The sequence below is a fragment of the Amblyomma mixtum genome, chromosome 2 (assembly GCF_055824585.1).
Source record: "Amblyomma mixtum isolate Tamu chromosome 2, ASM5582458v1, whole genome shotgun sequence".
Lineage (NCBI taxonomy): Eukaryota > Metazoa > Arthropoda > Arachnida > Ixodida > Ixodidae > Amblyomma > Amblyomma mixtum.
The window spans coordinates 182291516-182315956 of NC_143013.1; the positions used below are offsets into that span (position 1 = coordinate 182291516).

Sequence of the window (24441 nt, forward strand, 5' to 3'; positions counted from 1 at the left end):
CCGTCCCGGATGTAGTACACGCAACGGGAGTTGTCAGTGGCGTATCGTTCCGCTCCGTCCTGCAACTTGCACCTTATAAGCTTAATATGCATTGAAGCAATTATTTGGAAATATGTAAACTGTTCTATTAGTAGAGCTAAGCTATTAGCTGAGCTAGTGATTAGATTGGTCCGTTTTCTATGTTTCGTTTGCAATAGTGTGTGAGAGAGACGGAAGGGTTTCTCATGTCAGCCAACTCCAGTAGAGTTGCATGAGGATCTCAGGTGCTTAGGTGGAGCCAGTATGAATTTTAACTCAGCAGTGCAAACAGATGGGGGATGATTGTGCGCCAGCAGCTGTTCTAAAGACTGGAGCCATGTCCCGTCTCAAGCGCCACGTAGGTGGCACGCAATTAAGTTAAAGGTAGTGTTTGAACGTAGTTAAACCGAAGTAGAAGTGCGAAAGCATGTATCTAGCCTGACTGGCTCATGGTTTTGCTTTGCTGGGTTATCGGCACGTCTGACAGCGATATTATAGTCAAGCTGTAAACGACGTTAAACTGGTCTCTGTTCTCGCCGCAGAAGGGCGTTAGTGAAGGCCATGATATGCAATGTAGAGTGCGAGTGTGTTTGCAGTCAACAAGGCGTGATCGGCTGCGGCGATAGCTTAGTGATTTCGTGGAGTGGCCAGTGAAACTGATCTGTTCCCGCCGCTGCGGTTTCGAATCCGGGTTGCAGCAATATTTATTTCATTTATTGAAGGTCAAGGTCAAGGCTTCATCGATAGCCCGGCTGTTGCAGGTACGGTCATGAAGAAGAGATTTCACTTTAAAAATTGAGACATTTTCGAAAACGCCGCCTAACTCAGTGTCGCAAAGTGAAGTTTAATGGCAAAAAGGCAAGGTCCATCCGAGACCGAGCTTCTATGAGCTATAAGAGGCCATAGAAAGATATATATGTGTTGCCATGACCGGCTGGTCATAGAAGTTTACTGCGCCAGCAAAGATTTTTTCGCCGATCACTGAGGACCGCCATTAGCTTCACAACGGTGAACACGGGGTCACTCTCGGTGTGTATGTTACGAGTTTGTATCCAGTGGCGGAATATTTCGGATCGCAATTTTCCAGTAATAAATGCGTGATCCAATAACAAATAAGGCAAGAAAAAGACGTACAATCGAGTTTAAAAAACAAAACCAGAAATTAGAATTTCTCTCAGCGTCCCTTTAAACATGCCACTACACTGCGAAAATGCAGTACGACTTGTATATTTGCCAAGCCGCACTATAAGGTGTACAAAACTTATGCGCCGTGGAGGTTTGCTTGCAATCCTCGCCTCTTATAACCCGATTTATTCAGTTATTTTATCTAAAGCAAAAATATGCCGTCGATTGCGTTACTTCCTAATGCGAAATCTGAGCGCAGCTCATCAGCTATTTCAGCTTTTCGATAGATTGAGGCAAAAAATTTGCGCAAGAAATGTATGTACAATTACAGATAACTTTTTATTTTTTACACATATGCCTTCTTCAAGAAACACGACACTAACAGTTCTTAATTGTCATGAAGGAAGCTTTGTGGACGTGGAAATAGATGCATATATGCTCGACTTGCTGCACCAATGCCTGGTTCTCAAAGACAACGTCTGCACAAGTATTTCGCGAGGTTGTCACAACTGTGGGAGCCGTTACGAGCGAGAGGAACGGGATGTTGTCGCGTATAAGTGGTAAGTTGTTGTTGTTGTTGTGACTGAGAGAAGGATGAAAAGGAAATTGCACGGGCCTGCTACTGGCTCGAGCCAAGCCACCACCGCTGCCACGTGCAGATAGAGGAGAGTTAAAAGATCAGAGGAAGGAGAGAGAGGAAAGGAAAGACGCGCGTCGCAGCAATAACTGCGTCCGCCGGAGCGGACGCTGCTCAAAAAACAGAGAAGCGGCCGAAGCCGCGCTCGCCGAAGCGAGAACAGATACTTATATAAGTGGTAAGAAATTCGCCCTTGTCTTTATATTAATATTAAAGTCCCCACCCACCCTGCCCTCCTGTCAGGTGGCAGCGTTTCTGGCACAACGTTGACAATGCCAAAGCATGCAGCGCGCATATGTCACTACCACCACGAAGCTAAAAGCACGACTGAGGTGTCCACTCTTCCAAGAGGGCAGTTATGCGCCTTCCGTCTGATTCAGGTGTCTACCGAGATGTGTGAGATCGATACTGCGCATTTCCTTCCCTCAAAAACCAATTTACAAAATTTTACACTCTGCTTTCCAAGCCCCGCTCTATTGGGCTCGCAGCTGTGGGAGACAGATGCTGCGCATTTCCTTCCCTCAAAAAAATACTGAAGACAATTTCGAAATTCTAAAGTGTGCTTGGCGAAAGCCGTGTGGTCAACCCGCTGCCGCTTCCCCGAACCTCCTGGCGCGGAATCACTGGGCCGCTTCGGTGGTGGTGGTGAAAACTTTTAATTACTGAAATAGAGTTTGGGAGCCACAGAGTGGCCCCGCTACATGGTCGGCGTCCATATATAGTCCGGGACACCTCATGACAATGCCCTGTCTCTCGCCCGTTTCACCAGAGCCCGTTGGCCCGAATAATGGACAACAGGCGTCCAGTGAAAAATTGTATCCATTCAGTGGCGTTCGCTTACTACAGTTCTTCCTTTTACTCAAGCAAGCTGCAGCTCACATTTGTGCGGGACACTTGTGAAACAGTTGTTATTAGTGCAAAGTTAACGCTTGCATTTTGCACAAATTAATTAAACCCGGCTGACTGCAGCATTTTTACAACTTGAAGCGCTGCCGTTTCTCATTTATGGCAGGATGCTGTCCTACGCTGCACAGCCCTCAGCACTGGAACCCTGGACTAGCGACGCCACCGGCCTTCGGCAACTTTGCTCTTTATCTTTCGATATTTTTTTCCAATATCATCACTTCAGAGTTCACAAGTAGTATAGCATCAGTCCACCTATTAAATAAACATTACCAAAAAATAATTTCTACGTTGCAAAAACTGTTGGCTCTAGCACATCCCAGATATTCTTTTCCTTCTTGCCATGCCTTTGGAGCTGTTCTATTGAAAACCATTCTCTTGTGCTGGCCAGTGCTTTCTATGGGTTGTCGTACCATTATACAACCGTCACATCCGCTCCACTGGCAGTCTTAGATCTCTTTGGTACTTCCGCTTATATTATTCCTCTTTTAAAATTTCACCAGCGCTGCGACTAGGAACAAGAACAGAGAAGGAAGACAAGTACAAGCGCTACTAACAACTGAAAGTTTATTTGAAAAAACACAGATTATATGCACACAACTGACAACCCAAAGCGCCTGCGCTTCCCGCAAAAAGCACGCAAAAGAAAGTTAAGAATCTAGATACAAAATTTCACATTCATATAAGTTTACAGATGGTGTGCTAACGCACGTGTCGCTGTTCTTGTGAATGTGATAGGCTTCACACAACTCCCTAGTCAGCTGATCTGGATGTCTGAATTTAATCTTTGCCCTGTTAAGTAGTGGAAAGCATGCTTTTTATTAGGCACACCGGGTTTGTTCAGATGACAATCTCTGGAATGAAGGGACAGATTTGATGAAGGAGCACCATTCAAAGTGGTTTTATGCTGACGTAAGCGTGTATTTATGCATTTCCCGGTTTGCCCAATGTAATTCTTGCCGCAGCGCTGGTGAAATTTTAAAGATGTACCAACTAGCTCAAACCACCATTTTGCTCCAGTTCATATTATTCCTCGTCTCAGCACCGCTGGCCAAACTGAAGCTAGGAATTCGCTCTCAAGGAAAGCAGATGTAACTTTTGCCACAGCCGCACCATCCGCTTCTTGAGCACAGCTGTGATTCGAACTGCTGTCGCCATTGCTAAGACTGCTGTTTTCCCTCTGTCTCAGCTGTCTCTGCACTGCTCACTAAATTTTTAAATTCTTATGGTCCACATGGAAACCTAAAAAAAAATGCCTCTAGGCAATGCAACGTGATTTCTTTCTGCTGACTGGCAATTCAAGTGGGAAAAAAAAAAACTGCCCCTAAAAGGTCCCCTACAGACCCTTGAGGCGACAGCGCGACATATATCTCCCAACGTAATTTAGCTACGAATGTTGCAACAGCGATGTTTTTACAAGACAGGGCTGTTATATAGAAGAGAATGAGCTGAAATACGTTTTTTGCTCCTAATAAATTTGGGGCATTTCTGTGATGGCGATGAAAGTGAAAAAAAAACGAAAACGAGCGGGGCTCTTGCGGTCTTTCATCCGTGAAACAACCGCGTATAGAACTTCGTTTATGTGGCGTAAGTTTACGCTTCGCAGTTAAGGTTTTAGGACACTTTGAAATGTTACCCGAAACAGGCATTCGCGCGTTCTAGCTCAACGCAGGAGCTCATAAACGGTTTGTCGCGAATTCGCGCCACTGGGTCACAAAGAGGTAAAAGGGGTCCCAAAGTCGCAATCGGCCACGTTGCCAAGGTCTCGCCTGGTCCCATTCACACTATAAACGCCTGCACTTTAAGCAGTTGGCAGTAGTCGCAAATGTACGAGTTCATGAACGGACATCAGCTTGATATTCTGAGTGGCACTTGTGGTATGAATGCCAGTCACGGTGGCTCGGAAGCATAGGCCTTTTACAGATAAGTATAAGGTCACTGAATCAAACCAAGGCCACATCGGACACCCTCTGATGGTAGCGAAATAAAAAAAAAAGTTCTTGCAAGCAGTCAAGAATCAGCGCATGTTAAATAACGTGTGGTGGAAATCAATCTGAGCCTTTCGATACACTAGAAGCCGGACGGTACACTACAAAAGTCCCGTGCAGATTCGGGACTTTAAGCTGTGTCGCCTCGTCCCCTTTGGCATTTCTAAACAACACGAAAAAGAAAGGAAGGAAGGAAGGAAGGAAGGAAGGAAGGAAGGAAGGAAGGAAGGAAGGAAGGAAGGAAGGAAGGAAGGAAGGAAGGAAGGAAGGAAGGAAGGAAGGAAGGAAGGAAGGAAGGAAGGAAGGAAGGAAGGAAGGAAGGAAGGAAGGAAGGAAGGAAGGAAGGAAGGAAGGAAGGAAGGAAGGAAGGAAGGAAGGAAGGAAGGAAGGAAGGAAGGAAGGAAGGAAGGAAGGAAGGAAGGAAGGAAGGAAGGAAGGAAGGAAGGAAGGAAGGAAGGAAGGAAGGAAGGAAGGAAGGAAGGAAGGAAGGAAGGAAGGAAGGAAGGAAGGAAGGAAGGAAGGAAGGAAGGAAGGAAGGAAGGAAGGAAGGAAGGAAGGAAGGAAGGAAGGAAGGAAGGAAGGAAGGAAGGAAGGAAGGAAGGAAGGAAGGAAGGAAGGAAGGAAGGAAGGAAGGAAGGAAGGAAGGAAGGAAGGAAGGAAGGAAGGAAGGAAGGAAGGAAGGAAGCAAGGAAGCAAGGAAGCAAGGAAGGAAGGAAGGAAGCAAGGAAGCAAGGAAGGAAGGAAGGAAGGAAGGAAGGAAGGAAGGAAGGAAGGAAGGAAGGAAGGAAGGAAGGAAGGAAGGAAGGAAGGAAGACTCCTAACACGCGTAAGCGTGTGTAAATTACTGTTGCATAGCGCTCTTGGTGGTTCTAACTAAAAACGCGCTATTTGGTTCCAGTCAAGTGGAGGAAAAGAGCGACGAAGTTCTCTTGTTCTGACCACAAATTGTGAATTTCGTGAAGCGCAGTTTTCAGCTCCCCTCGTCTGATCTTTTGGCAATTTCTAAACATGAAGTCTTAACTGCACAAACTTTCTAACCTCGATCCTAGTGTCACTCATTAGTGGCTTGGGAACGTTGATTAGCGGTCGGAATGTGCCGAATAGAAAAAAATTACCCCCATAAAATAGCGATTGCTTGTTACTTTTGCAGTGTTCATTTATCTTTTCTGTCACGTGAAGAGCCTAGCGCGGTTTGAGTCAGCCATTTTGTATTCCTGGAACTTACTGGGCTATATGTCTGGGCAAGAAGACCTTTCACAAGTGCAACAAGACCTCACTGATTTCTTTTCACCGTCGCCCAACTCCATTGCGCCAGTGTACGCTATTAATCACTGCCCAATTTCTTCGGTCAATCATTACAAATACTTAGGCGTCCATATCTCTCGTGATCTAACTTGGACTCTCCATGTCACCAACATAACTAACTCCGCAAACAGTGTCCTTGGGTATCTTCGGCGCAACTTTGCTCTAGCACCAAGTTCTCTCAAATCACTCGCTTACAAGACTTTTGTCAGACCTAAACTTGAATATGATAATTCTGTCTGGGATCCCCATCAGACTAACCTAATTAATACCATTGAGTCAGTTCAGAATCGTGCCGCGAGGTTCATCTCATCTGACTACTCCTATCATACCAGCATCTCAGGTCTGAAATCACGATTGCAGTTGCCTACGCTAGTCACCCGTCGGAACGCAGCACGTCTCTGCTTACTTCACAAGTTCTTCCACAACATTCCCGAAGCCAACCGATTAATTCCACGCGTGCATCGCATTTCCCGACATAACCACCCGAACGCTGTTTACCCTGAACGTGCACATACCACCACATTCCAGCAATCATTTTTCTTAAAAACCGCCCGTGACTGGAATGACCTCTCTGATGAAGTGGCCACCATCATGAATCATCGACTCTTGAAGACCACTATCGAGGAAGCGTACTCATCAACGTAATTTTTTGTCCATTTTCTTATTAATGTATAATATTTTTTTTTTGCCGTGTTGTCCCCACCCCTCACGTAATGTCCCGAAAGGGACCTTTGAGGAATAATAAATAAAGAAATAAATAAATATAAATTTCGTTAGCTAGGCCTTATGTCTTTGGTTTTTTTTTACATTGGTTTCACTACTGGCACATGTGACATGATCACATGTATTAAGGCATTAATTATGTGAGGTTTACACAAGATTCATGATTGGCACTCCGTGCTAACTTTGTGGCTGATGTTGGTTTTACCTTCTCATCGAAAGAAGTCGCCAGCTCTGCCGCGCCTGTCGGCAGGTGGGTAGCTACTCGCTGCATCTGTCTGTTTTGCGAAGCCATCTTGCTTGGGTTCGTGCAGCGATAGCAGCAACCAGCGTGGATGTTTATCTGCCTGCGAGGCCAGTTATTTTGAGACATTCCTCATGCGAACTGACGGTGCTTGTCTGCGCTTGTTTGGATGCCCTTTTGTGCTAGCTTTTGACTGATAGGGTAGGTCATTGGTAGCGTTCCTATCTAAAGGAAAAAAACTTTATATTGCACACTGAAAAAACCGAAACGAACCCCTGAGCGGTTTCCTCGGGTATGAATGCATTTTATAAGGTGGAGGGGGGGGGGGGCAGTTGCGCGTGTTTGAGGCTACTGTCCTCGTGGCGTATTCTGATTTCACTGATTTTTAAGTTATTCTTGAGTGTAAACATCATAATACCTTGAGATCTCACTACACACTTCGTCCGAATTTTTTTCTGTCTTTTCGTGGCCTTGTTGGCTGCTCTGGCGACTTCTGGAATATTATAAAAATTTTGATCCCTGATGGTGAAGAACCAGCTGCTTTTAAACATGAATTGCCGCTGCGACAATGTTGATGTCAAAAATTTGGCCCGACTAAGCCCATAGTGCACAAACTTCGTTAAGCAATTTACAACGGGGACCGCAGGCATACCTCGCTGTCAAATATTACACTGGAGGCGTTGACTAAACTATTCATTCCCCTAGGATTTCCATCATTTCGTCACTGGAAAATTTATTTCTTATCTCACCGCCTTTCCGCTTCGTTATCATTCTAACGGTATACGAGGTAAGTATCGGCCCGTCGTTCTTTAGGAACTGCTAATCGAATTCAGAATCTTGTTCCGCTGAGGGAGCGATTTTTTAATGGTGATTATGATGTTCGGATACTTCAGGCATAATGAATAAAGTTATCCTGACCAACCCAGTCGGAGAACAAGGCCAGAACCTTGTCTGTTGTCGGTCGTTTTATGGACTCACTGTACACCCTTCTTAACCTTCAGGAAATATGCGGAAACCGAAGAACTTGTTCCACTTTTTGTCAGGTAATGGTCCTGTTAGCGTTCCGTTCCAGTTGCGCACTCACCCACTGAACCTGAGGTGCAAAAAGTCTAGCAATCATCGTGCACTTGTCAACAAGCAAAGCGCAGCTCGGCGTCAGTGAATCACCCCTCGGAGTCTCCCCATTCATCATTTTGAAGGAAGCCAACAGCCGCAGAAACCAAGGCGTATGTGGGAATGTTTTTGTTTTATATTTCTAGTGTTGATCAATGGGAGAACAATGCTTCATTAATCTGCCCCTTAGAGACAATTAATTTTAAAGCAGAAGAAAAATTATTTGACATTGCTAAGCGCTGCAGCCCTGTCTTCGCCAGCTACCCCCTTGATGAGATAGAATAACATGTACAGTCTTTGTCAAAAGTAACCAGGCTGCATGGTTTGCTTCTCACTCGTACAGTAGACTCTTCACGGCTTCCCTAAAGATCAGAAAGTTCTTTGAATGTGAGAAGAGGGGTTCTTCTTACCACACAGATTTAGAGCTTGAGGGCTGGCACAATAGCTTTAATATACGACTTAGAAGCAAAACGTGCAGCCTGGTTACTTTTGACGAAGACTGTACTTTGTGCGCATAGCTCCGAGGAATACGCATCACTGTACTCTAGCAGCCTCGACACTCGCTCGCAGTACGGTATGGAAATTACTGCCGGTAGCCAACCACATCGGCCAGCAACAACAGAAACTTCCCACACATGATTCCGCGCCTTGAGATGGTCTTTCGCGACGTGTTGTGGAAGTGTCACGCGGCCACCCTTCATTGGTGTCTTTTATCTTTATTTTATTGCAGTTACTGCCTCCACCCTTTGCTTTCCCTATAGCGCGATACCGACCAAGAACCTGTTTCTGGTCATCCTTCCCGCCTTTGCTCTCAGGCCTAATTTCTCTTAGTCGCTCTCGTTATCGGTATTATTTCCTCGGCTCGTCTTCCCGTGCCATGCCCCGTTTCCGGCTTGCCATACGGTCGAGGTATGCAGGAGATTATCCTAGTGCTTCGTTATTTGGTTTCAAATACTGCTGACGCTAGAACAAAACACTTGGCGCCGAATAGACGCCGCATCTCCCAGAGTAAGAGTGAGCCAAAGTGCCTCTCAGTCACGTTACAAATGATGCACAGCACCTCGATAATGACTGTCACGAGAAAATTACCTTACTAGCTGTAAACTTACGAACGCTGCAAAAAGTAAAGGTTTAAATGAACGTAACTAAAAGGCGAGCTTAATCGAAAAGATTAAATACCAGGTTTCACGGGAGAAAGAAATAATTCTACATATACGGAGAAGTTAAATAATGGTAGCGCACTTTTGGCAGGAAGTGTACTGCCAGGGATAAGGTGGCTAGTGACGTCGTGACTCTTGCCTTTTCCCGAGAAATATACAGCCAGGGAAGGCTGAAAATTAGGTAAACTTATGGGGCCAGGAAACGTGCAGGACGCTGCGGCTTGTGCTCACATGTACACGGTCGTCCGCTCTTAGTGCGAACACGCGAGCGCATGGCCGGTCTTTCTAGAAGGCCACTGCATGCGGCACAGCCGCTCATCACAGCAAAGTGTAGCACGAAAGTGGAGCAGGAGGCGCGGCAGTGACGGGCGCAGCAGCCCTCCAGAGAGCACGGCCATGAGCTCGCGTGTTCGCACTACGAGTAGATGATCCAATATATTGCCATAAGGCCATCAGCAGAGGCCGGCAACTTGTAGTGCACTGCTATCGGGTGAAGGCTATGGCAAAAGTGATGCATTACGCACAAAAACCAACAAGTACCAAACGCAATGAGCAGCCGTGATCACGTGTCGACGGGTGATGAGCGCCCCACCGCAGTAGTGCTTGCCTCCTCTCCTGTGGATGGCTACTTGCCAAGGCCAGCTTCCAGGCACTGCTCTCTGGCCGCCCACTATCCTGTCTTCCGCGTAAACATCCGGTGTGACGTACGGTCGTCCGCACTTCTCTGCAGAAGAAAGCATGCGACTGATTATTCGGTTAGCGCTCTACCAAGCAGTGAATAGAAGTGAAATATGTTAAGCAACTGATGGGACGAATATGCTGCATTGGTTAGCCCAGTAACAATGCTTAGCTATGTCCATATCTGAAGCAAGCTGAACCAGACGCTATTTCATTATATTTGGTGCGATGCAGAGGAAAAGATGGAGAAATAATTTTGATGCAAAGAAAACAATTTTCCATCTTCCATTAAATTACCAGGACGTCAGGCAGAATTATGTTACTTTTTATTTGGGTGAATAATGCAATGATACGGTAGTCAATCGAGGTTTTGTAGCTTTCTTTGCGAGCGATTAAGGCCCTGATGCTTGAAGATTATTCGCAGTTGCCTTTTTCAATCACTCATCATTCTTGAGAACAGTACACAACTGAGCGTGACAAGCGCTGGCTATATCAAGAGCATTTGAACCTTGTCAAGAAGATAGGAAATAGAAGCTTTTTCTTTCCCAGCTTTGAGGAACGCATTGATAGACAGCATAAATTAAACTCGTTGCACCGTGAGAAAAAATTACACCTCGCAGCTCTAAAATGTATGAATATTACAAGTGTAAGATGGGCACTGGGACGGTTAGAGGAGCAGGGCGCCGGTGGTCGACGCAGAGACACAGGCCTCGTAGACACACAGGTCGAGCACCGAGAGCTCACACACAAAGCGATGGCAATGCCGCTCAACACAACGGTCAGAAGTTCGTCGTCGTCTTCGCCGGAACAAGAACTTCGTCGTTACACAAGCATTAGTTTCGGCGCATTAGGTCAAATTTCTGATCTACAGAGCTGATATGCGTTAAGCATGAATGAAGCGAAAATAAATTAAAATACAGACTGGCCAATGCAATGCTTCCCTGGTAGTCTCTGTGTTATCCATGAGGCAGTTCTAATGGCAGTTAATGGGATAAGGCAGTTTTCCTTCTGGTGTCTTGAAAAAGGTGGGTCGAGAACAGTAGGGCTATTTCATTCTGCTCATCGCTGTGACATTACGAGCGGGTTGTGCCTAGCCTAGTCTTGATGCGGAAATGGCACAAGGGGAACATAGACGCTGCTACAATAAGAACAGGACGATCTGGACAGGACCTGTGCTCTAAATCAACAGCCTGAATGATGCTGGGCAAAACTTATTTCTTTATCAAAGAATTCATGAGCGCAGCCTCTTTTCATATTGGTAGTTTAGGCTGGTCAAAAAGAAACCCTCGATTTGAAAGTAGGATTCTTCGGTAGATTACTGGGTTTTAAGGAGAAAAGGGAGCACTGATATTTATTACCGTGTTGACATTAAAGGGAGTCATAATTTCATTTCCCTGTTTTTCATTAAAGAGCAGCGGAACCTTTTTTACACGGGCTCTTCCACGTTTCGACTCAAGCGAAATTCAACAGCCGACGTGGACAGACACACCTGCAACCGTAAGCTGAGTTCTCTAAAATCTGTTAGCGCCAATGGAGAGGTAATCCGTCTATTCCCTAATGTTCTTCACACGCGTGCACGTTTAATATTTTATTCTTTTTTTATCATATAGCGATATCATTTCTTTCAGTTCTTGCGGCAACGTCCATTGTTTTGCCACTTTAAAATGTGGTGTGGTCAAGAAAATGGTCAAGAGAAATATGTGCTGTTTTCGCACGTTAGAGACGTGGTATACGCAACCTAAATGTATACTCTTTTCCTCGCGCACAGTTTAAAGCGTTCTGAAGCCCATGCTTGTTGAAAAAGGCGAATGTGGGTTCGAAAAATACTAAGAAAAGAGAAAATCCACTGTGTTGCAGATAAAATATGCTAAATTACTTTGAGGGATTCGAAATATTCAAGCACTCACCGGGAAGCTGAGACGGGGCAGGAATACAAAGGACGAGCAGTGCTAGTCGCCACATGGGTAGACGTTTTCGTTGTCGTCTATCGGAACGCCGTCGCGTGTGTAATCTGGCGCCAAGTTACGCCCTCCCTGTTTTCCTAGCGGAGCAGGTCTTATCTCGTTTCTGCTGGTGGCTCATCATACTAAGAAGCGATATGGTGCTGGAAAGATATGTGAGAAGCGTTAGGTCCCACGTGCAAAACTAATATGAGGTATTGTTCTCACAGGAGATTTCGTTGGCAGCTGTAAAATTTTGAACATGAAATCCAGATGAAACTACTTTTTCGGACAGTTACTAGCGGATTTTTATTTATGACCAAAACAAGGCGGTATAAAAAGACACATGAAAAAAAGGCGGTAATAAAAGATGTGTTGAGGAACGATTTTTTCATGAAACGCTAATCACTTACTTGTACAAAATGCGTCACTATGATGGCAGGTATAAGGAGGGCTCATATACGCCACACCGCATGCTTCCTCCGGCGCGGAAAAATGAAGTAGCATCGCACATATCGTAGACAAAGATATCTCCAGGAAGCCAATTTTAATGACGTACACAAGGAAAAGAGCACACTGATTCCAATGCTGATGCCATGCGCAATTTTCAAGGTGTGCACTGTTATCCGTCTTCTTCCTCTCACACTCTTGCCAATTTATAGGCTTGTTGAGAACACAAGAAAAGGGAAACGAGAGCTCTTTGTGACATATTTCTGAAGAAAGTGGAGAGCCACCGAAGCTTAGGAGCACCGGAACATTTTTAATCAAAAAAAGTGTTGTTCATCAATGGGCGATTAATAGTGTAATTATTTTATTGCCGAAATATAACTGATTAGAATTCAGAAGAAAGAACAGCTACATGCCGCACGTAGGGCCCGAAACCACAATCTCTGAATTTCGCGTACACTGCTCTACCAGCTGAGCTACGACGACGGCTGCTCAATCTTCTGCTTACGCGGGTATTCATGACATGGCACTGGAACGACTCAAGAATCACCCAGATGAACGAAGCTGCAGTTACTGAAACCATGAAAAGCATAATGGAATATTGTTCAGTGGAAAAATAGCTGCTGGATAATTTCCTACCTCAAGGCTTTTTAATAAGAAAGTACATGAAAAGACAACCACAGACCGACAGTGCGCTTCAAACGAACGATCTCTGCATGACGCCTGCACAACCTTTGACTTTAGGGCAAATTTGTAATAAGGGAGTAATTACTCATTGGCATCCACTCGAGCGCAGCCATACGGCTACAAAGAAAAGCTATACAGCTTTCTCAGAAACTTCGTAGTTAAAGAAAAATTCGTCCTGGTCCGGGGTTCGAACCCAGGGCCACCGCTTCACCGGTCCAATCGCTCTACCAATTGAGCTAACCTGGACGGCAAGCTTATGGTAGGGCGAGAGCGAATTGATCAATAACTCGAAGTGGGACCTGGGTTGGTCAAATGTTTAGGGGAATCTCCCAAGGTGGAGTAGATGTGTAATAAGGGAGTAATTACTCATTGGCATCCACCCGAGCGCAGCCATACGGCTACAATGTTATGTTATGTTATGTTACGACTACAATGTTATGTTTGCGTTTAAGCTAAACTTCAGAGTTCAGCAAACGGGAGTTTGGAAACGAGGAGCTCGTTATGACATACATAAAAGAAACCAACAGTTACTAGAACGAAGACAACCATATAGGGTGACAGTTCACTCTTAAACGCGGTAGCGTCGAATGTTGCGTTACCCAGAAAACCCGACGTTGTCGACGGCACCGTTGTGAGCGAAAAATCACCAGCATAACTCGGCGAGGTGATGCCCTGAGAACAACACAGGAGGCAGGGGAACCATCTAGGTCATGTGACCTTATCACAACCTGCTCACCAGACAATGAGCGCACTGGCCACCATGGCAGTTGGCAGTTAATTTAGTGATTGGCCGCTCGGGAAGAGTGACATGGTTGGCAGGAGGCCCACCGCTGGGGCACCTGTCATAACAGGGTAGTGGCGACCCAGGTAGCACACGGCAGCGGGCCAATATTGGAAATCCACTGGCAAAGCGTGGCCCTAACTAGGCCCAGAGTTGCCAGTGAGCATCCGATATTGGTTGTGCCACTCCTTAGCACATCCAACAATGGCCCTGGTTGTCCAACGCTTTACCAGTATTGGCTGAGCCATAATTAGATCCTGGCTATCATGGGCCAGGTTAGCCAGGATTGCCCCACTGTTTGCCATTGCTGGCTGTGCCATCATCGAATCCTGGCTATCATGGGACATGTTAGCCAGTGTTGTTCCACTCTTTGCCAGAATTGGCTATGCCATTTCCGGGAGCTGGCTATATTGGCCTAGGATTGCCACCGCTTATCCAGTGTTCAAAGTATACTGGCAAATGTTGGTAAACATTGTGTCATCCATTAAAATGGGTTCAAAATTATTTTTATTGTCGAGTACCATATCGGCAGTTCATAATTTTCGAACGCGCTAAAACATGCGAGTTCAAAGATTTGGTTTTATTTATTATTATATTGCCACGCGCCTAACGCGCCGCGCGGCCTCCGCGCTGAGTCGAAGACGACGACGAAGCGGCGGTGGGCTCTCGTGGCGCGCTGTTCTGTTCTGTGTCGTGGAAGCTGGCTCCATAATTAAAAGAAGGCTCCCGGTCTTAGGTTCTTCCCGACGTCTACCTTCACGGCTCCTCTGGTCGTGACACTGGTGGAGGTGCTGGGTATGCTCCCTACTCCTGAGGGCGACTCGACGCGTCCGCCTCTTGTGACCACCCCTGTCCATCGTGCCAGCCGGAGGATCCGCGGCCTGTCCCCCGAGGCCCTTCCTATCGTCAACGCGCCTTCAACTACCACTCCACTCATGGCGACGCCACTGCACGCCCTGCCTACGACTGTCCCTGCAGCCAGCCCCACCTATCTCACCCTTCAGACTCCACGCACGCCTCAGCCCTTTCACGGCGACCTGTTTGAAGATGCCGAAGACTGGTTGGCTCAATACGAACGGGTCGCGACCTTTAACTGCTGGGACGACGCTACAAAGCTGCGTAACGTTTACTTCAGCCTTGAAGACTCTGCACGAACGTGGTTCGCAAACCATGAGACTACTTTCTCTACGTGGCCGGACTTTCGACGTCAGCTCCTGAGTACGTACGCCAACAGCGACCGCCGGGAGAGCGCAGAGCGTGCACTGTCCTCTCGAATTCAGCTTCCCAATGAGGGTGTTGCCATGTACGTCGAAGATGTGAAGCGTCTTTGCGATCGCGCCGATCCGGCCATGCCTGAAGAAAAAAAGCTGCGGCACCTGATGCGCGGCGTAAAAGACCAGCTCTTTTCCGGCCTCGTGCGGAACCCGCCCAACACCGTCGCGGAGTTCCTGGCCGACGCCGTGCACATGGAGAAATTGCTGCGGCAAAGATCCCATCAGTACGACCGGGAACTGCGCCAAACGTCGACTCTATCAACGTTGGACCGGTTCGACCATGATCCCAGGACGAATCCGGACTCCCTTCGCGAACTCATCCGTTCCGTGGTCCGCGAGGAGCTGCAGCACCTTCAAGCCACCTTTGCCCCTCGCGTCGATTCCGTCACCAGCGTCATCCGCGAGGAAGTCCGACAGGCACTCAGGGCACAAGACGCTGCAGCTTTGCCGGCGCCGCAACCGACCCCATACGATCCCGCGCCGTACCCGACTCCTGTCCAGCCAGTCACGTACGCGGACGTCGTGCGCCGCGCGGCCCCATCTCCCGGGCCTTCGCCTTACACCGCACCATTGGTCGCGGTGCACTCTGCCCAGCCGACTCCTTACTGGGCGGATAGGCGCCAGGCACCGCGGAAGACTGACCTCTGGCGCACTCCGGATCAACGCCCGCTCTGCTACCACTGTGGTGAGGCCGGCCATCTCTACCGGCGGTGCCCTTATCGCGAAATGGGACTACGCGGTTTTCCTGTCGACAGCCCCCGTCCACGCCCTGGAGAGCGCCCTCAAGACATCGCCGAGTATGTCACCCGCCAGCGTAGTTCACCACCTCCTCCGCGCCGCGAGTCGCGATCGCCCTCTCCACGCCGGTCTTCGCCCTCTGGGTCCCGTTTCGCCTCGGGACAACGTGGTTCCTCGAGCCCTCGTCGGGAAAACTAGCTCCGGCGGCCTTTGGAGGCGAGGCCGCCGAACGCCGTTCCGACGCAAAGCTTCCACCGCCGCAGCAACTGAATCGCCCCGACGTCGCACGCCGCATCGCTGCACAGTTTTCCCCGACGCGCCTTTCGTATCGCCGCGATGCCGCAACCCCAATCGCCGACCCGCTTCCGCCGCCGCACCGACCCAATCGCCCCGACGCCGAACGCCGCATCGCCGAAGAGTTTCCCCCAACGCGCCGCTTGAATCGCTCCGACAGCGCAACCCCAGTCGCCGACCAGGTTCCGCCGCCGCACCGACTGAATCCTCCACAACAGCCATCGACGGGCCGTGCTGAAGGCAGGGTCTCTTTGGATATCCCTGTTCTCGTCGACACAAAGGAGGTCAGCGCGTTGGTTGATACGGGCGCAGATTACTCCATCCTTAGCGGACGGCTTGCGACGGCCCTGAAAAAAGTGACGACACCCTGGGACGGTCCGAACATACGCACGGCAGGCGGACATCTTGTCGCACCACTCGGCATGTGTGCGGCCCGGGTTACGGTTCGAGGCTGCACATTCGTTGCCACTTTTCTCGTTCTCCGCGAATGTTCTCGCGATGTCATCCTTGGCATCGACTTTCTTCGCGAGCACGGTGCGATCATAGACCTCCCGAACCGCTTGGTGACGTTTTCTACCGCAATGGCCACAGAAGAGCCTGCGCACCAGGGTTCTCGGTCCGCCCTGCGAGTCGCCGACGATAACGTTACGGTGCCACCACGTGCCAGCATTCTCACGAGAGTTACCTGCGACGAGCCACATAGGGGACTCCGGGTTGTCGAGCCTAATGTCTCCCTCGTACTCACTAAGGGGGTTGCGGTGGCACGGGGCCTTGGATCCTTTCATGACGGTTGTACAGAGGTCCTTGTCACCAACTTCTGCAACGAACATCGACATCTGTTCCGTGGCACGGCCATCGCTTACGTCGACCATGTTCAGGAAGTGGCCGAATGCTTTGCTTGTGCGGAGGACACACCTGGAGCTGACGCCGAAGCGGTCACCAGCGTAGACATAAATCCTGGCCTTCAACCGCTGAAAAGAGGCAACTCCAGGACCTCTTGCGGGAGTTTGGTGCGTGTTTCACGTCGTCGTCCAAAGTGCGCCAAACGTCGATAGTTAAACACCGCATTATCACGCATGAAGGAGCCCGACCAATCCATCAGCAGCCCTATCGTGTGTCCCCTCGTGAGCGAGATGCTATTCAAACACAGGTCGAAGAGATGCTCACAGACGGCGTCATCCAACCGTCAAGCAGTCCGTGGTCGTCTCCTGTCGTCCTCGTGAAAAAGAAAGACGGGACACTACGGTTCTGCGTCGACTACAGGAAGCTGAACAGTGTGACCAAGAAAGACGTGTACCCGCTCCCGCGTATCGACGACTCCCTCGACCGACTTCGTCAAGCCAAGTACTTCTCTTCGGTCGACCTCAGAAGTGGCTATTGGCAGATAGAAGTTGATGAGAGGGACCGTGAGAAAACCGCCTTAATTACAGCGGACGGGCTGTATGAATTTCGCGTCCTCCCATTCGGGCTCTGCTGTGCTCCTGCCACGTTCCAAAGAATGATGGACACCGTTCTCACCGGTTTGAAGTGGCAGACCTGTCTTGTTTATCTTGACGATGTCATCATTTTTTCCGCAACGTTAACGGAACATCTGCACCGCCTCAGGACTGTCCTCAAAGCCGTTCGATCTGCCAACCTCTCCCTCAAACCAGAAAAATGCCACTTTGGGTTCACCGAATTGAAGTTCCTCGGGCACGTCATTAGCGCTGACGGAATCCGCGCTGACCCAGAGAAGCTTGCTGCCGTTGCTGCCTTTCCGGTCCCCTCCCACAAAAAAGCTGTCCGACGTTTTCTGGGCCTGTGCTCCTATTATCGCCGCTTCATTAGAAGCATCGCCCAGCTCGCCAGCCCTCTGACGCTCCTAACCCGTGATGACACGTCATTTTCCTGGGGCAACGAACAACAGACTGCCTTCGACGAGTTACGACGCCTACTCCAATCACCGCCCATCCTGGCACATTTCGACGAAGATGCCGACACGGAGGTGCACACGGATGCGAGCAACGTCGGTCTTGGCGCCGTTCTAGTTCAGCGGCAAAACGGTGTCGACAAAGTAATTGCCTACGCCAGCCGCGCACTGTCGCGTGCTGAGTTGAACTACTCTACCACGGAAAAAGAATGTTTAGCGGTAGTCTGGGCCGCCGCCAAGTTCCGCCCATACCTCTATGGCAGACCGTTTCGTATCATCACCGACCACCACTCGCTGTGCTGGCTGAAAAATTTAAAGGACCCTTGCGGCCGCCTAGCACGTTGGGCATTACGCCTGCAGGAATTCGATTTCACCGTCACCTACAAGTCAGGCCGGAAACACACCGACGCTGATACCTTGTCACGTGCTCCCGTCGAACCTCCTCCGCAAGACACCACCGACGATGATAGCTTCCTTGGAGCGGTCAGCACATCTGAGCTCGTTTCCAGACAGCGTGCCGACGCCGAGCTCCGTCTGCTCATCGAACATCTCGAAGGTGGGTGCCCTGAAATACCACGAAACCTAGCTCGTGGACTATCGTCGTTCTGCCTGCGGAGAGGGGTGCTTTATAAAAAGAACTCTACTTCAAGTCCGACAACTTACCTGCTCGTCATACCGTCTGATCTGCGGGATGAAGTCCTCCTTGCCTGCCATGATGAACCGACTTCCGGCAACCTTGGAGTTACCCGCACCTTATCCCGAATCCGGCAGAACTATTACTGGCCCAACCTAACTTCCAGTGTCAGGCATTATGTCCGGACATGCCGGCAATGCCAGCGGCGGAAAAAACCCGCGCTCAAGCCTCCTGGGCTGCTTCAGTGCATCGAGCCGCCACAAATACCATTCGACAAAGTCGGCATGGACCTTCTGGGGCCATTTCCTCTCTCGTCTTCCGGCCACAAGTGGATCGTAGTCGCCACAGACTACTTGACCCGCTACGCTGAAACGAAGGCCCTTGCGCGAGGTACTGCCGCTGAAGTTGAACACTTCTTTATGCACGACATCGTGCTTAGACACGGCGCCCCATCGGCCATCATTACTGACCGAGGCAAGGCGTTTACAGCCCGAGTCCTACGTGACATCTTAGCGCTTAGCCATACTGCTCATCGACCAACAACAGCGTATCATCCCCAAACAAATGGTCTAACGGAACGGCTCAACAAAACATTGGCGGACATGATCTCGATGTACGTCGACGTTGAACACAAAACCTGGGATGAGGTCTTGCCGTACGTCACCTTCGCATATAATACCGCGACGCAGGAAACCACCCAGTTCACCCCGTTCCGTCTCGTGTATGGCAAGAGGTCCGCATGATGCTAGACGCCATGCTGCCGTACGGCGACGCAGAGCTTCCCCCTGAAGCTGGCCACTTCGTGGAGCAAGCAGAGCAGGCCCGTCAGCTGGCCCGCTTGCACATCAAGGACCAGCAATGCGCCGATGCCCGACACTATAACCTTCGGCACAGGGACGTGCACTACGAGCCGGGCGACCACGTGTGGGTGTGGACACCAGTGCGCCGCAAGGGATTGTGCGAAAAGCTTTTAAACAGGTATTTTGGCCCGTACAATGTCCTGCGCCGCCTGAACAGCGTCAACTACGAAGTTGTCCCCCATGGAACTGTGGTCGTCGGCCCTCAGCGTCAACGGCCTGAAATCGTGCATGTAGTGCGCTTAAAGCCGTACTTTTCGCGTGACTGAGCGCTGTGGTCACGCTGTTTCGTACCTTTTCCCCTTACCCCACGTGTGAACTTGACTCCCCTGCATGTCATCTAGCGCGCACTGTATAGTTCACCTCACCCCCAGTCCTCCCCTCACTGTACATATCCCATTCCACATCGAGACGATGTTTGTTTTCGCGGGGGGGAATAATGCCACGCGCCTAACGCGCCGCGCGGCCTCCGCGCTGAGTCGAAGACGACGACGAAGCGGCGGTGGGCTCTCGTGGCGCGCTGTTCTGTTCTGTGTCGTGGAAGCTGGCTCCATAATTAAAAGAAGGCTCCCGGTCTTAGGTTCATCCCGACGTCTACCTTCACGGCTCCTCTGGTCGTGACAATATTTTAACCGAACACTTTTGCAGTTTGTGAGCAAAGCTACCCATGATTCTGTTGGAAAAGCTGCACTCTGGTTGCGCAGTGAGCAGCAATAATACGTTTAGGACAATTGCGATCGAAGTCCTGTTGATCAGAATTAACGTTCTGATTACACCCGACACGCCTTCAACAAAAATTGTCAACAGGCGCCTTCAACAAAAATCAAATAAGTTTCATTTGATTAAATTTTTGGAATAAAAAAAATCACTTTTTTTTTATTCGCTCTAGGAATTCACTGCCCCAGTACGCAGCTGGTGTCTGCTTCAGGGAGATCGCGATACAAACGTAATAGATTAGCGCAAGTGCATTCGCTAAACCGAAATTGTGCTCAGTTTTGGCAACGTCCAGAAACGAAGCAGTCGCCTCGTAATTTCGAATTATGCGTTGCGCTCGTGAAATATTAGGCGGGTGCTTCATAAACGCACGCGGACACGTGCTAAGCGATTCCTACGCTTCCCTACGTCTTCCCATTGATCGCACCTTTCCCGTGTTTTCTGATTTGCTATTTCCTTTCTTTTCTGCAAATCGTTGTGTTGGAAATTGTTGTTTTTGACCATTTTATTCTTCTGTTGCGTAATTTGCATTAGGGGCTATATAGCTCTTGCTCACGTCTTTGCATATTTACTCGCAGGTTTTTTTTTCTTTCGAACATCACCTTTATTGATGAAAACCATCGAAAGTAGTTGCGAACCACAATTCAACATGCCTTTGTTTGTTCTTGCTTTTTTTGCGCGAAACTTCCACCCCAACAAACAATTTGAGGATTCTTCGACGACCACTGAATAAATCGACTGACAACTGGCGTTAGACGCATGTTAACCTAGCTTGTTTGGCGCATGTACGGTACATGAAACTATGAAAGAGAGCGCATTCTGCCTGGATATTTTTTTTTGCTTTATATTTTTGTTATGTGGTAACATTTTAAGCTATCTTGAACTAACAGAAGCCACATCATACGGCCCCACAAAATACGCGAGTGTCTCAAGTCGTTTTGGCGAAATGCATCTTGAAGCTCCAAGTTTTTCACTTCAAAATTTCCAGGCTTTTGCTGCAGCTTTGTAGCAATACTTTGACGCTTCCGTGTTTCCCATCCACTTCTCTCTTGTAGATATTGCTTTCTGTACTGCCTGTGGCCATGTGACTCATTCTCAAAAATTCCAAACCCTTTTCACGTGTTTTGGCCTCTTTCCCTCTCTCTTTCAAGTCTTCAAGTCCAATATCTCCCCACCTGTTCTCCCGGCCGTGCCCTTTTCCAGGGAGCGGGCTAACCCCCCACCCCGCGAAGCGCTATTTTTTCTTTTTGGTTGTCACTTTCTCAAACCTGTTTTCCCTCGCACGCAGCTACGCGCTTCGCTGTTCCTCCACCTCCCTGTCTCCACCTTTCAGCTCGAGGACGTTTCTCGGAACCACAAAACCTGTGTAAAGGAAAATTACTCTCTCCCCTCCAGCCAACCCCCCCCCCCCCCCCACACACACACCATCGTCTCCACTGCTCGTCTTGGAACCGCGCGACTCATCACAATAAGACATTCTTGACTGCACGGCGGAGCTCAACCACGTGCACAACCAACGCGACGAAAATGCATGCACACTCGAGCTAGCACCGTTCATAGTCTGTGCACGCGAAAAGCCACACTCATATATTAGGAGAGCTCCGACGCTGTTCGTACCGCCTGCAAGATCTTTTGTAAGTACTAAAACTCTTTTACCTTGATATACGTCTGGATGTTAAAGTGGTTTTTGTAGTAAATGTTGCTTTGACTACATGCGCCTTTATTTTTTAGGCAGGAGAAGTGAGCGAGCCAAAAAGCACGAGGACGACTTCTGTGTACCCACTCTCATTGCGAAATGGCTTGCTTGACGTCGTGCGCAGTGGAATTGTGGCCTAATGGTGAGAATTTAATTTTTCGTCTTTGGTGAGATGAACTCACTAAAGATTCACTACTTTGGCTAACAGCGGGTTTGAACTCATATGACTTGAGATAGGATGCATTCGGGAATATGCCCTTTACCGCTTATGCACGACGGAAATCAGAACCGCTTAATTAATTTTCCACTCCAGACTAGTTGGTAAGGATATGTGTAATACTTCCGTAGTGTTTCTTTTTGCCGTCTACTCTTGCAGACTCAATAGAAAATCCGCAATTACTGGTTAAAGCTTTTACCCAAGTACTCTCGCAATGAAAAAGGGCATTACTCTGGACTATAAGACTAGTATTTTTGTGTGGTTTTCAAGTTGCAGTTTCGAATCCAACTATAGCATGCATGCGAAGCAACTAAGGTAAAACAAAGGTGCCCTGAGTTCTTTGCGTTCAGCGTATTTCGTCAAAAATCGCAAGCCGCATTTTTAACCCCATTAAATAAAACTAATCAAAAATGTTGTTTTGACGTCCATGTGGAAGAGACGCTACAACCTGTGCATGTTTACTGGAATAAAAAATTACCTCGCAATTTAGAGATACGAGTTATATTAAAACAAAATAATACATTAATCTGTTTTCAATATCACGTTAATTTGCTTATCTCGCATTGAATATATTTACTGGGAGTGCGACACGACGCATTAAACTAAATTAAACCATTTGGTATAAAGGAAGTTTAGTAAATTAAATTCCACTTTGTGCAACTAATGTGGTGCTGGTTCTTAAGAATAAATTAAAAATTATCCTGTAAAATATGTTGCTAGTGTCTTCACGATGACTGTGTTTCACAAAATTCTGTGTTATTTAATCATTTTTGTTTTTGTTCTGTGATGGCCATAATTCAACTTACAATGACATCATGCATCTCTTTGCAGGCTTGGCGCTTCGTGAGGCCATCGTGCAAGAACTGGACGAGGAATTTCTTTGAATGCAGTCCAGCAGTCCCCTTGCAAGTGGAGTGCAACGATTACTTTGGATATGACTGATCAGTTCACTGGAGCACAGCTCCGTTGAGCGCTTTATGGATGCCTTAGCCGTGCCGCAGCAGCTTGCCGAGATGCTTTGTCCAACCTGATCGGCACGCACCAAACTTGAAAATAAATTGTTTTCCCACAGCCTCTGCCACCATGCTCTTGGGCCCCTTTTCTTTACTCCCCACGGTGGCTGGTGGTAGCGCAAACCATCCTGTGTGCGCTAGAAGCGTGATTCTTGTAACTCAAAGCAATAAACGGGTCTTTTTTCTGGAATTCTTTCGCAACCTCATTTATGAATATTTGCTAGGTAGAATGGTATGTATGTACATCCATCCACAGTGCCGGTCATTGGCGAGTGGGTTAATTGCATGTGCCAGCGTTCGAAAGCTAGATGCCATTATTCGAAAGCTGGAAACCATTATTCGAAAGCTGGAAACCATTATTCGAAAGCTGGATGCCAATATTCGAAAGCTGGAAACCATTATTCGAAAGCTGGCTACCAATGTTTGAAAGTTGGCTACTAATGTTTGAAAGTTGGATGCCAGTATGAGACCTTCGCTGGTCCATGCTGCAGAACGAACATCGGGACTGCGTTGGCCGCTTGATCGGCCGAGCGTTGGCCCAAAACTGGCATGAAAGTAAGGCCAATGTGTAAAGTGGTAGCGCTCGGCCCAAATGCCAGTGTAGGACCGATGTTCGTGCCAAGTTTTGCCAACACTTGCGCGACGTTCGGCCAATGTTGTTGTGCTGCCTGGGGAATCGCTTAACCGCTGCACCACGTGCCAGGAGGAGAGAGAAAGAAATTTTAAAGAGAGGAAAAGAGGAGAGGTCGGCCGGTGGTAACACGGCCCTGGCCTGCTACTCCAGGAGGGTTATAACGACACCCTGGGAACTATGATTGTAAAATAGGGAATCACCTGCTACATATATGAGCAAAAACCCATTTCGCTATCGCGTAATGCCCTTAAAACAGTGGTTACCCCCCCCCCCCCCGGCCCGTCATTTTTTTTAAATTTGTGGTCTTCATCACAGGACCATTAAGAGTGTCACTATTATGCGGCTGAAACATAATTGATTAACAAATAAGAGGAAAAACAATCGCATGCCACCGGTGGGGCCGAAACAACGACCTCCGTAGGTCTCATGCGTTGCTCTATCAACGGAGCTACTGTGGCGTGTTCAATCTTCTATTAACGGTGTTAATTATCTTTCGCGTAACCCAACTTCGACAGTGCTCACCAGCTCCATCCTCGGTCATAACGGCGGACGTAGCGTGCCTACATTTCCGCGAGTGTCACATGGAATGAGCTCGAGCGGTGAGGGCGGTAATGTGCGAGAACCCTCTTATGCTACCTATGGCATCGAGAGGGCCAGAACCGAGACCCTCGTTAAGATATTGAACGAACATCAGCAGAAAAATGGGCTCGCTATG

General features: G+C 48.4%; 1 protein-coding gene across 3 annotated transcripts in view; it reads right to left on the reverse strand.

Moving 5' to 3' along the window:
* Nucleotides 1-11924, reverse strand: part of LOC149361760 (chymotrypsinogen A-like) — a 32209-nt gene extending 20285 nt beyond the window's left edge. The window contains exons 1-2 of one of the 3 annotated variants that reach the window (XM_089572803.1): nt 11799-11924; nt 9754-9957 (exon numbers count right to left, since the gene is read on the reverse strand). In XM_089572803.1, the coding sequence (XP_089428929.1) occupies nt 9754-9953 (200 nt within the window). In that variant the 5' untranslated portion in view covers nt 9954-9957; nt 11799-11924. Of the gene's footprint in view, nt 1-9737; nt 9958-11798 lie in introns of all 3 variants that reach the window. The other 2 variants (XM_089572802.1, XM_089572804.1) reach the window with 2 other exon arrangements.
* Between the last annotated feature and the right edge of the window lie 12517 nt (nt 11925-24441).